Raw genomic sequence first — 11776 nt, forward strand, 5'->3', positions numbered from 1 at the left:
GACTGCTATTACAAAAAGTAACATATCCTAAGAGTCTCCTTCTCCCAAAAAACTTTTCATTGCACTATGCTAAATCACAAGGAGGCCCAACCCCTTTGTCACAAAAGGTATAGGATCTGTGATACTTTTGTTTCTTGGGCTCTTGTAACAAGTAGGGTTGCCAACTTTTGTTACCAAAATCCTGACATATAGGGCTGAATGCCTCTGAGCATTTTCTAGTCCTTTCCTCCCTTAGAGAAAATCTTCCTAAAAAGAACCTAAGGACAGCATACCCTCCACCATTTCTCTAATGAAAATAGGGACATCCCATTCCATGATGATAATTTTACTAGTTATGCCCAACACATCTTACTGGGTTGCCCCAGCCACTCTGGGCAGCTTCCAGCACATATAAAAGCATAATAAAACATTAATAAAAACTTCCCTATATGGGATTGCCTTCAGACAGCTCAGGGGTTGGATAACTCCATACCCTCCAACATTTTTCAAATGAAAATAAGGGCATCCTGTGGAAAAGTGGGACATTCCGGTATCAAATCAGAAATTGGGATGGCTTCTCTAAATCAGGGACGTCCCTGGAAAATTTGGACACTTGGAGGGTCTGGAACAGGCTGCCTTTCCTTTTAACAAGCAGGGGAAGGAGAGAGAAAGAGGTTGGTTTCTATTCTGGTCTAGCTAAGTCATCTCTGTAGTCTTAATGAATACTACTGGCAAATGGTGCCAGCCCCCATATTGTGGGGTTTCTTTTTTTTGAGTAAGGGACTTGCCTGGAGCAGTCCACTGTGCATGCCCTTCCATTCACAGTCCAGACGTCCTGCAGCAAATGCATTTGTACTACTCCTCCCTAGCCTACATATTTGAAAGAGGCCATAGCTTAGTTGTAGAGCACAGCTCTGTGTGTGCATAAATATATATATATATATATGCCTAATAATATCAAACATCATTGCAGATTAAGACAAGGAGAATGATGAAGCAGTTTCTTAACCAGAGCTCTGTAGTATCCGGCTCTTACTAGAACTGTTGGCATCTTAATATAATTTATTTCTAAATGAGAAGCTATCAGGCAACTGATCAAATGTTATTTTTGCTCCAACGTAGCCAGAGGAAATAATACAGACTCCCTTAATAAAGCAATGAGATACAAATCTTTATTGTTTTCTATTTGGTTATGTGTTTATCAATAAATGCATTTATTTTTGAGCGTGGGTTACCACATTTAGAACTGAAGATCCCATTACTGTGTAAGTAATGTAACAACCAATCCACTTTCCAGTCTTCAAAGCAGCACGGCATTTCTGTACAAGTTTCTACAAAGCGCCAATTGCGAGCCCCACCTCATTTATTTGGTCTCCAAGTCCTTATTGTGTGCCATGCCTTCACCACCGGTTCTCTATTCTTCCATATTAGATTATGCCCGTACGTTACATACCACCTAAAAAGCAACAAACACATAACTTCAACTGAAATTCTTTCACAGAACACATTATAGGTATACGTCATAAAGCCATCTGAGCCAAAAACACTTCTCAGTAGAAATTTTACAGGGCTATTTTAAATAAATAAAAGACAAACAAACTACAACACACTGAAGCATCACTTTCATAGTACTAGCACAGTACAAAAACTTACATGCCAAAGAGAGCCCCTCCAACGTGTGCAGCATGGTCAAAAAACTTCCAACCCAAAATAAGTCCGGCCGTGTCCAGTGCAATAATGGCTTTTAAAGCCTAGAAATCAGTAAACAAGTACAGCATTGGCAAAAAACACACACAACAGCAACATTGCCTTCATGTCAGCTCCAACAATGATAAAATGAATCTAGTCCACATTCATAAATCCCATTTAGCCATGCCTAGTCAATGAGAACAAGGGTGAGGGTTGTACCTGGATTTGCGTTAAAGCCCCATCTCTACCATGGATATATTGAGCAACTTTGAGAATCTACCATATTGGCCTGAATATAAGCCGCACTTTAACTTGGAAAAAAAGTGTGGCTTATATTTGTGAGCTTACCGCGTGGCTCCCCTCTCCCCAAGGAAGCAGCCCAGGAATGAAGGGGCAGCAGCGGGCAGCCTCCCCCGGCGCCAGTTTGGGGATGGAGTGCCAGGAGGCGGGCCGCACCTGCAAATAAGCCTTGAATTTTAAAGGTGCAGCTTATATGTGGATGCGTATTCAGGCCAATACGGTAATTCTCTCCCAAGCCTCAGTTCTGTATTGGTAAATTAGAAGACCTACTCCACCAGCTCTGCTGAGAGAACAGCTCCTTTGGGGACCCTCCTTACCCACCACCTGACAGCAGCCATTCCATCTAGTTGCAGAAGAGGAAAACTGGATGCAGAGTTGTTCTGTTTCCTGGAAATCACGATTTTCACTTTTTGAAATATGGCAACCCTAGTTCCTCCCCTCCCTGAAGTAGATGGTCATTATAAGAATCACTATGTAATGTTTAGCAATAAGTGTCTGAGTTCTATTGTTTTCATTTTCCCTTCTTGCCCCTTTTTCCTTTTCTGTTGTGTCTTTTTAAAAGTTAAGCCCATGAGACAAAAACAAGTAGCAACAGAGGAGAGAAGTTGCTTCAGTTCTTTCAAGTCACTTACATTTCCAGCTGTAAATGTGAACATTGGAAGGAATATTATGGCTAGCCTGGCTTCTGGCATCTTCGTACATACTGCTGCAAGGACCATCATTATAGCACCCGACTAGAATACAAGCAAAAATTAAAAAAAATAAAATTGGCTAACTGGCAATAAAAATGCAAAATACAAAAGCAAAAAAAAATTCAATTTAGAATTGAATTTCTGTTGAAGTCAGAAAAGATTACTGCTTATCTTGACCAGAGGTTCAACAGAAGTGAATTACTGTTAATTTTTTTGCCAAAAACAGTTAGGTTCACAATGGCCATTAACTGTTACCAATAAGATGTGGAAATGGAGGCAGCAGGTTCTCAGCTATGCCAGCTGCAAAGATCCTAAAAGTTAAGAGAAATACTAAAGACGAAGGATGATAGCCAACAAAGTTCTATTCAGAATAGACAAATTGATATTGATGGGCTTAATGTGTCTGCTCTGCATATAACTTAGTTGAATGTCACCCAAACACTACAGCTATTTTAAAAGAATTATTTCAATGAAGGGGCCCGTGGCAAATCCCTTCTCCTTAAGAAAGCATAGACTATTTCCTGTCTGTGAATAAATCTTTCTGATATTCAAGATAGAAAGTATCAACGTGAAAACAATACAATCTGATATAACATACCCAATTTATTCCTGATATTGACAAGTTCATTCATGTTTTACTCAGAAGACAGTGCCAATGAGTTCTATGAAACTTACTCCCCAAGTAAAAATGTACTTGGGGATAAAAACTGCAGTGGAAATTAGTTGTTTTGCTGTGAATTAAGTCCTACTGATATTGGGACTTAATTCAGAATAAGGCTACAGAAATATAGTAAGTAAATCTATAATCCTAAAAAGCTAGTTAGGAATCTAATTGAAATCCATGGGACTTGTTTCCAAATAAGTGTTTAAATGGAAGATAAGCTGGAAATAGTTCTTATTGCTGCAAAAATGAAAATGGACAAAACGAGCACTATAAAAATTTGAGTTGGCACCATCACTGATTTTACTTATAGCTTAACTGATACTGAGGCATCTCTCTTTTTTTAATTATACAAACGATCTAACCCAGTGGTTCCCAACCGTTTTTTGGCCATGCCCCACCTAAACATCTCTAAAATCCTGATGCCCCCCCATCCCCCTTGACATATAATTCTTATTATTCAAAAAGTGAACTCCTGTTCATGTGGAGAAAGCCATTAACTTGGTCTAACTCATTATCGAATTGCCCCCCTTAAAAATCAAAGGTGTGCCCCACGTTGGGAACCACGGATCTAAACAGTGGGGGGAAACAGTTAACTAAGTAACTTTTGCTGGGGTGAAGCTTATAGACCGACCCCACCTCCCCAAATATTTCATTAGATTTCTAACCTACTCTCCACTGTAGCTTTTCCCCAAAAATAACTTGACTCTGAAAACAGAAAACAATGTGCTCCAAACCAGTCTTTCACAACAGACAGATTGGTTTGTACTCAGCAGGACTTACTGCTCCAAGCGATGATCCAAATCTTCCTGTGACCGTTTTGCAAAAATAACTCACAAATGTGGAAAAAACCCCTAGAAAAATAATAATGTTGTCAGAAGCACGGATTCAGTGAGGGACATGAAACATATAAATATTTTTATTTTACTGTCCTAGTTTCATTTGTTTCATTAAACCCATGGCTTTCACACCACAATGGACTGCCCTACAGAGGAACATGCATTCTTAAGGCAGACACAGGTTCATCCAGAATAGAGTCTCTAAAGCTGGACTGATTTATGGCATTGAGACAAATAGCTTCAGAAGTGGTTCACTTCTCCTTGGTTTTTTCCTCGGGGGCTCTGAAGCATGATCTATGCCTAAGCCAAGAAAGAAGTCATTTACCTTTTATTTATTTTTATTTATTTTAATATGCAATAGCACTTCTTCTATATTTCTATGAATTATAAAATTTTAGCAAGTGTAACTTCTCCTACCTAATTTAGGAAAGCTAATTCTGTGAAAAATTCACCCCCAAACAACTATTAAAAGGACCTCTAAATTAAAATGGTGGTGACACCTCAAAGGTGGCCCATGGTTAACGGACCAAAAAACCCAATCCTAGTAGCTGGCCCCTTGATCCTGGGCCTAGGACAATACTCATACTGGCTCACAGAATACTGCTTGGGAAGCTCATCATTTAATTATTTTAGAATTTTCTAAACTAGTCTTCATCCAGACATGTTTGAAGAGGGTTGTATTGATGAATGTCAGTTTCTCTCCAATGACCAAAGAATGTTCATAACACATAATAAAAGCAACTTCAGTGCAAGTCAAAGACAAGTTTTATATCATCTTAGGAGCCCATAAATCAGGCATCCCCAAACTCAGCCCTCCAGATGTTTTGGGACTACAATTCCCATCATCCTTGACCACTGGTTCTCTTAGCTAGGGATGATGGGAGTTGTAGTCCCAAAACATCTGGAGGGCCGAGTTTGGGGGTGCCTGCCATAAAGAGATAACCAAGGAAGGCTTCTTACCTGCAGAAAGGTACGCTGCCATGAATTGTTCACGTCCCAGAAGAGAGACTATACTGGTTGAGAAGCTCCACAGAACATACATGTTGGCTGCCATGTGTAGAAATGAGAAATGACTAAATGCAGATAGCAACATGGGAGAGCACACAACTCCTAGGGCAAAAGGAAGAAAACAGCTGTTAAGACTACTTTAGCATTTCATCTCTCCATTCACAGTTTACAAGTTGAACTATTCGAATGGAACTTCTAGCAAGAAAAAACATAGTCATCATTGGGTTTTCAAAATCATTAAGCATTATGTTTTTGAACATGGTTTTACTTCTCAGAAGAGCCCACCACTCTTTAATCATAATTTTTAAAAGATTACCTTAACATTTTTGCCTGCAGTGTGCCTCTTAGGTCACACTTGTACACTGACTTTTACAGCTTTCCCTCCACCGTAGATTTAGGTATGCACATAAAAATATTTAACTTGTGTTTATACAGCATGGAACACTTTTTTCTTGACAGTTTAGTGATTTAGTTGAGAAGGATGAAAATGAACAGTAGCTAAATAAATCTTAATCATCCACTTTTTTGGAGTTGGGACTCCTCAACAGCAAAAGACAATGAAACATTACACCATACATAACATTGAAAAATTGGTCACAGATAGGACAAGTGAATATAGAGGAAACAATTAACTAAGATTCCCCTCACTTCTGATGCACTGTTAGGCAAGGTTTTACAAATTATGAAGGAAAGAAAACACCAAGATTTTAATTGAGAATCTGAATTTTATCCCATCTTTCTGCAACTAGTATATATTGTCACAGATTAACTTATAGTAAACTACTCTGAAGTGTTGAAAAACCTAGACATTTTTGTGTTTTCTATAGCTGGTGTATCTGCCTGGCATATTTTTCAAGGCTTTGGTATTCTCTTTCAGCATATTTGACTATCATCTTCTTTCCCTGTCTAGTTTAGAACTGAGTGTATCACAAAGTAAGAAGATATTCTACTTCTGTAAGATATTTACATGACACTAAAAATATTTATGCAGGTAAATTGTTTCATTAGTTTGTCCATCCCAAAATATTTGTATTGTGGAAACCAATTTGCTTGGTATTTCCTTAAATCAGGTGGTCAATCCACAGCCCTAAAATAAAACAAAACACAGTCTTGTACAATTTTGCATGTATTTTAATGCACACTTACGAGAAGTTGGATTAGATGTGAAATATGTAAGCATTACTCGTTGCAAAGAGGGTATCCTCCATAAACAGAATACAAAGACGTTTGCAGCTATAATGCCTATGGATTTAACAAGAAAAGTGTAGTGACAAAACAAGAAGTGAAAGCATTCGAATATATAACGTATACAACCCACAAATAAGTTATTGTAAACCCAAGCACCACAAAACAGTTATTTTCAAGTGGATTTTCTCTCCTCCCCAGAAAGAGATGTCTGGCACCAACATTACAACCCTTCAAGGGCCAGGTGAAATATATTTTTTTCCTCAGACACTGCACGTGTTTATGTTTACTCTGCTTTATAAAGTTGTTACTGCTGCCTCTGACTTTGCTAGTTTGTTAGTAACGCTGCAGTTTCATGGTTCTATTGTATTTGTATGAATAGCTTTATTCATGCCCACATACATGTCCAGATGGATGAAGAGAAGTCTAGAAATATATATTTCTGAAAAGAATATTTTCAGGAACAAAACAAAGCCAAAATTGCACTGTCCATCCAACACAATTCACAAAACCCAGAAGATATCTGAAGGTAGCCCTGTATAGGGCAGTATTTAATGTTTGATGTTTTATTATGTTTTTATATTTGTTGGAAGCTGCCCGGAGTGGCTGGAGCATCTCAGTCAGATGGGAAGGGTACAAATAAACTACTACTACTACTACTACTACTATTACTACTACTCAAGCACTAATGATGATGGTGATTATTTGAAATCAAACTGCACTGGGCTTTGTAAGCATCCACAATGAGCTCTTTGCTGACACTTGCAAAAAGCTGTGCCATTGCCCATGTGTTCTGAAACCAAACCATGAGGGCAAAGGAAAAGGGGTTACCTGGGGTCCTCGTGACATCAGGTGACTGAAGCAATGCACTGTCAGAGTTGACCTGCAGGTAAGGACTTGGCTCATCAAGCAGTTCCTTTCCCCCCATGCCTTGGATGCAACCCAGTAATCATTCAGGTCACAAATAATTGTGCTCAAACATTCTTTAAAGACTACTTGTATTTTTGCTTTCATATGAGACTTTTCAAAAGTTGCCTACAAAATACTAATGAATTGTAATCCACCCTTAAATTTTTTTCTTACTGATGAAGAATAGAGAGTGGAAATAAAACATGTTCAATCACCACCACACACTTACATTTGGAAACCATATCTTGATTTGGTAAACCCTATATTTTTCATGAAATATCAGTTTCTCAGTCCCCAATAACACAGTACACTGGAACCTCGGTTGTCAAACGTAATCCATTCCTGAAGACTGTTTGACTTCCGAAGCGTTTGATGACCGAGGTGCAAAGGGCAGTCAGCGAAGTCAATGGAGAAAAAGAAAAAAACTCCCCAGAAGCCATTTGACATTTGAAAATGGAAGCAATTACTTCCGGGTTTTTGGCGTTCGAGTTCTGAAACGTTCGGCTTCCGAGAAGCTCGAAAACCAAGGTTTCACTGTATCATAATTATATTAAAACATTTACTAAGTAGTAATCAAACTATTTTTGACATTCTGTTACAACTTTCTAGTAACAGAGCCAGCTTCTATGCAGGAAACAATCTTGTGTGACAGAGCCATAATCATGGAGAAAGTCTTACAGAAAGCAATAGGCAAGGGTCTTCAACCTTCTAGAACAGGGGTGAGAAATGTCTGGCCTTCATCATCTATGGCCATGCAGGCTGGGACTATTGGGAGTCCAACAACAACTGGAAGGCCACAGGGTCTCCATCCTTGTTCTAGGAGGAATAATCTGAGCATAAAATTGCACTGCATCCCTCTAAGTTAGGGAGCAATATTACATAATGTTAGGCCAAAATATATTATGTAGTGGAGCAAACTAAACACATAGGTGGAAAAGACTGCCTTAGGTTTAACAACTTGTAAGCATGTTATCATAGCTATCTAGTGACATACTGTACCTGTTTGCCATATTTCTCTTCCTGAGAATGTCTAATACTTGTAAGCTAACACAAACCTGACACAGTACGTTGCCCGTTGCTCAGACTATTCCACCACTGGTTAACCTGAAAGAAAATGAGCAGTCTTAATCTGGCCTGATCCAATATATACAGTACCTCAAGACAATGGATATTAAACTGATTAATATGCAATTTAGTATTTTCGATACACAAAAGCACTGAAGAAATCAAGTTTACAAAACAAAAGAAGAATATTCTATCCCAAAACTTTTCTTAGAAAACTGTAATTACACATAGGTAACAAACACCTATTTTCAAAAGATAACTGCACTCCTCTCTAGTTAATGTAAACCAAGGCTGGGAACCTTATTTAACCTAAGGCCAACATTCCCTTGTGGGTAACCTTTTGGGAGCTGCATGCCAACGATGGGCAGGGCCATAAAGAAAAGTGGGTACAGAGATGACTCTTATCTGTAACAAATCTAAATACTATATCCATGTAGTAAATAAGGATTTGTTCCTTTTTATGTCTGATTTCTAAGTGATGCATTTTCCTAATGAAATATACATATTTTTATATCATTTTACCTCTGGATTGCATAAACTAAACATTGTGATTAGATATATTCAACTGGTATGTTTCGAGTTTGTGAAATAATCTTCCAAATAAATGAAAAAAGTGCTAATGAATTAACACCATCTCTAATTAAAAATGTTATTTCTTGCCATTCTTCTTTAACCCAAAGATGTTATCTTATTCATGATGGTTGAGTCACACAACTTTAACATTCATAATTTTTCTCTTACTATTGAAACATACATATACCGATATATATATATATATTCATTCCTCATGGGTTTTTCCCTTGAGATTTGTCAAGAAAAGTACGATAATATCCAGAAGGCTTTGCAAGGTAAGGCACAATAGAAAAAAATTCGGTCATCATGTACAATAGTTTCAATAGTAAAATTATAATTAGTGCCCAAAATACCTGCCTTCTGAAGTCCATCCCTTTTTGTGGTCGCACCTTATCCATCCAGTCTGCTCGACTATCTTCAAAATAGTTCTGAACCTTGGATTTGAGATGTTCATATTGCCAAATAGCAGCTGATCCAAAAGCACAGCCTGAAAACTAATATATTTAATTAAGGTTTCAGGTAACACATAATTCAGATCATTTGTTACCATAAGCATTCAAATTAGCACCAGAAGACTGTTAACTCATTGTATGGTGTGACCTCTACAGTCATGGTGGTCTACAATACCAATATTTGATCTCTATTCCCTACATAGCTTTTGGAGTCTTTAGACTGGAAATACAACTTCTATTAAATGCTTTAATTTGGGTGTTATGCCTAAACAGGAGCTATCTACATATACAGGAGACATGGGTCTGCACACGCTGGGTCTGCTCCCAATATCCCTGCGAAAGCTGGCCCCAACCATCTGTTTTCAAACTTCTCAGATTGAAGAGAAAACATTTGAGGACTATCTACCTGTGTTTGCTTTAAAGTGAATAGAACATGATGGGAATCTTGATAAAGCAGGATTTTGTACTACACAGATGTTTCCACTCACATTTAAGTGAACATGGGTAGAAGCCCCATTCAGACCTACAGTGTTCAGAATAGAAACAGTGGGTAGGGATGGGAATGTGGGCAGCCCTGTTCTTCTTACTCAGGCATTATATGGACATGGATCCCAATACTTTAATTGTTCTACAGATTAGAAAAATTCGATAAACATATCTTCAGCTGTCATGGTGCTGCAATGGGTCTGCCTGCCAAAATCCCACCTCTATATAATCCTTATTCTATATGAAAATTCTGTAGCTTACCACTAAACAAACCAGTTTTTGTTAATTACATACGGACTGTGACACATTATCTGCAATATCAAACAATTATTACCCCAATTGTAAAGAAGAATGGCTTCACAAGGATTTTCACTGAACGGGAAGATTCTTGATAGGCTGGAGGAGACAAACTACTTTTCTGTGGCTTAATACCAGTTTTTGGGTTTGGTGTTTGCGGATCACTCTTCTGTGCCGGTCTTCTGAATCCATTTCTCTGTTGTGCATATAGGGTATTTCTAAAAGTAAATACACATGGAACACAAAGTGGACTCATTCTAAATGTTTCCAAGATGTTAGGAAATATCAGTTTCTTATTCAGAAATACCAGATTAAGAGAAACCAAAAGCACCTTCTCACCACTCCAAAGTATTATGATCTTTTTGTGATTTGCCTATCCACAATATACCTTTCAAAGTTTGTATGTCAACTTGTTTTGCAGCTTACATGGTTGTTTTAGGCCACTTCAGATATAACACTAAACTATGATGTTGTACCAACAGCAGTTTAGGAACCCAAACGATACTTTGTGTTCCGCCTATATAGGCAAAGTACAGTTTCTGTCTTATTCTCCTTTTCCTAATCATCCCTAGATGTTATCCCAAACAGCAGCTTGTGAGAAAAAAGAAACACCTAAACCATGTTTTGTAATTTCAGTAGGAATACCAATTGAAACTTGTCAAAAAGCTTCAAATTGTTGTTTCAGAATCATAATTTGTCAGATGGGACTGGATATCAGCACAATAAATGATTTTGTTTATGGTTCTCACTTTGGGTATTATTATTATTAATTATTGTTGTTGTTATATTTGTATCATTGCTGTTAGGCACCTTAAGCATCATTTGGTAGATGGGATTTAAGTTTAACAAATAAGTCATTATTATCATCATGCTACCAAGGAAATCTTTTATTTTCATTTTGTACTAGACTCTGCGAAGCTACTTCAGTCCATTTGTCTACCAATGCACCGTTGTGCCATTGACACACCCAACTCTCTTTCTCCAATCCGTCGGAATAAGGAGAGGCTGTGTAACTGCTGGACCAGTGACTGAAGGCATCGTACTTCCCCCATCCACAGCCACTTCTTTACTACAGTCTTTCCTTCTTCATCGCCCTCGATTAGGGAGGGTGGAAAGAGAATTGGATCCTACCCATCGTTCTGGGTGCCGGATTTCTTTTTTAAAATAACAGAATCCTGGAAACGCTGAGCGGCAAAGGTGACAACCCCACCGCTCTCCCAGGCACACCCTCGCAGCGAACTCCTCGATACCCGCAGTAGCACACCACCTCTCCCACCTCCAGCCCCTTCCTCTGAACCCCACCGCCCTCCTCCTATGGGTAGCAGCTCCGCTTCATTCCCTACCTGTGTGTCCGGATTCCACTACTACCCCATAACTCCTGTCTAACCCAGACTCGGGCACAGCAACTCCACGCCATTTTCCTCACCCTCCGAAAATAACACTTCCGGGTCGGCGGGCGCTTCCTTCCGCCATCTTGAAAGGGGGGTGGCCAGGCTGGCGGCGCCGGATGACGTCATAGCCAAGCGCCGAGGCAAAAATACCGTTACCTTGCCTGCCTTTCCGGGGAAAGGCCGGCGCGGCCTACAGTGTCGTTCTGTTGGGGCGGTCTTTCTTCCGGCAAAAAATTATTACGGCGTCCTA

The 11776-nt window shown here is 38.9% G+C and overlaps 1 protein-coding gene across 1 annotated transcript; it reads right to left on the minus strand.

Moving 5' to 3' along the window:
* Positions 1-1129: 1129 nt before the first annotated feature.
* On the minus strand, positions 1130-11667 carry PARL (presenilin associated rhomboid like). The gene is given in 11 exon segments (XM_081008446.1): positions 1130-1435; positions 1633-1730; positions 2601-2702; positions 4105-4175; positions 5121-5270; positions 6315-6410; positions 8318-8366; positions 9254-9394; positions 10173-10353; positions 11479-11624; positions 11626-11667. Coding segments are annotated over 11 exon segments (1158 nt in total). The 5' UTR covers positions 11653-11667; the 3' UTR covers positions 1130-1338.
* Positions 11668-11776: the final 109 nt, after the last annotated feature.

The sequence above is a fragment of the Podarcis pityusensis genome (genome assembly GCF_964106645.2).
Source record: "Podarcis pityusensis genome assembly, chromosome: 5".
Taxonomy (NCBI): domain Eukaryota; kingdom Metazoa; phylum Chordata; class Lepidosauria; order Squamata; family Lacertidae; genus Podarcis; species Podarcis pityusensis.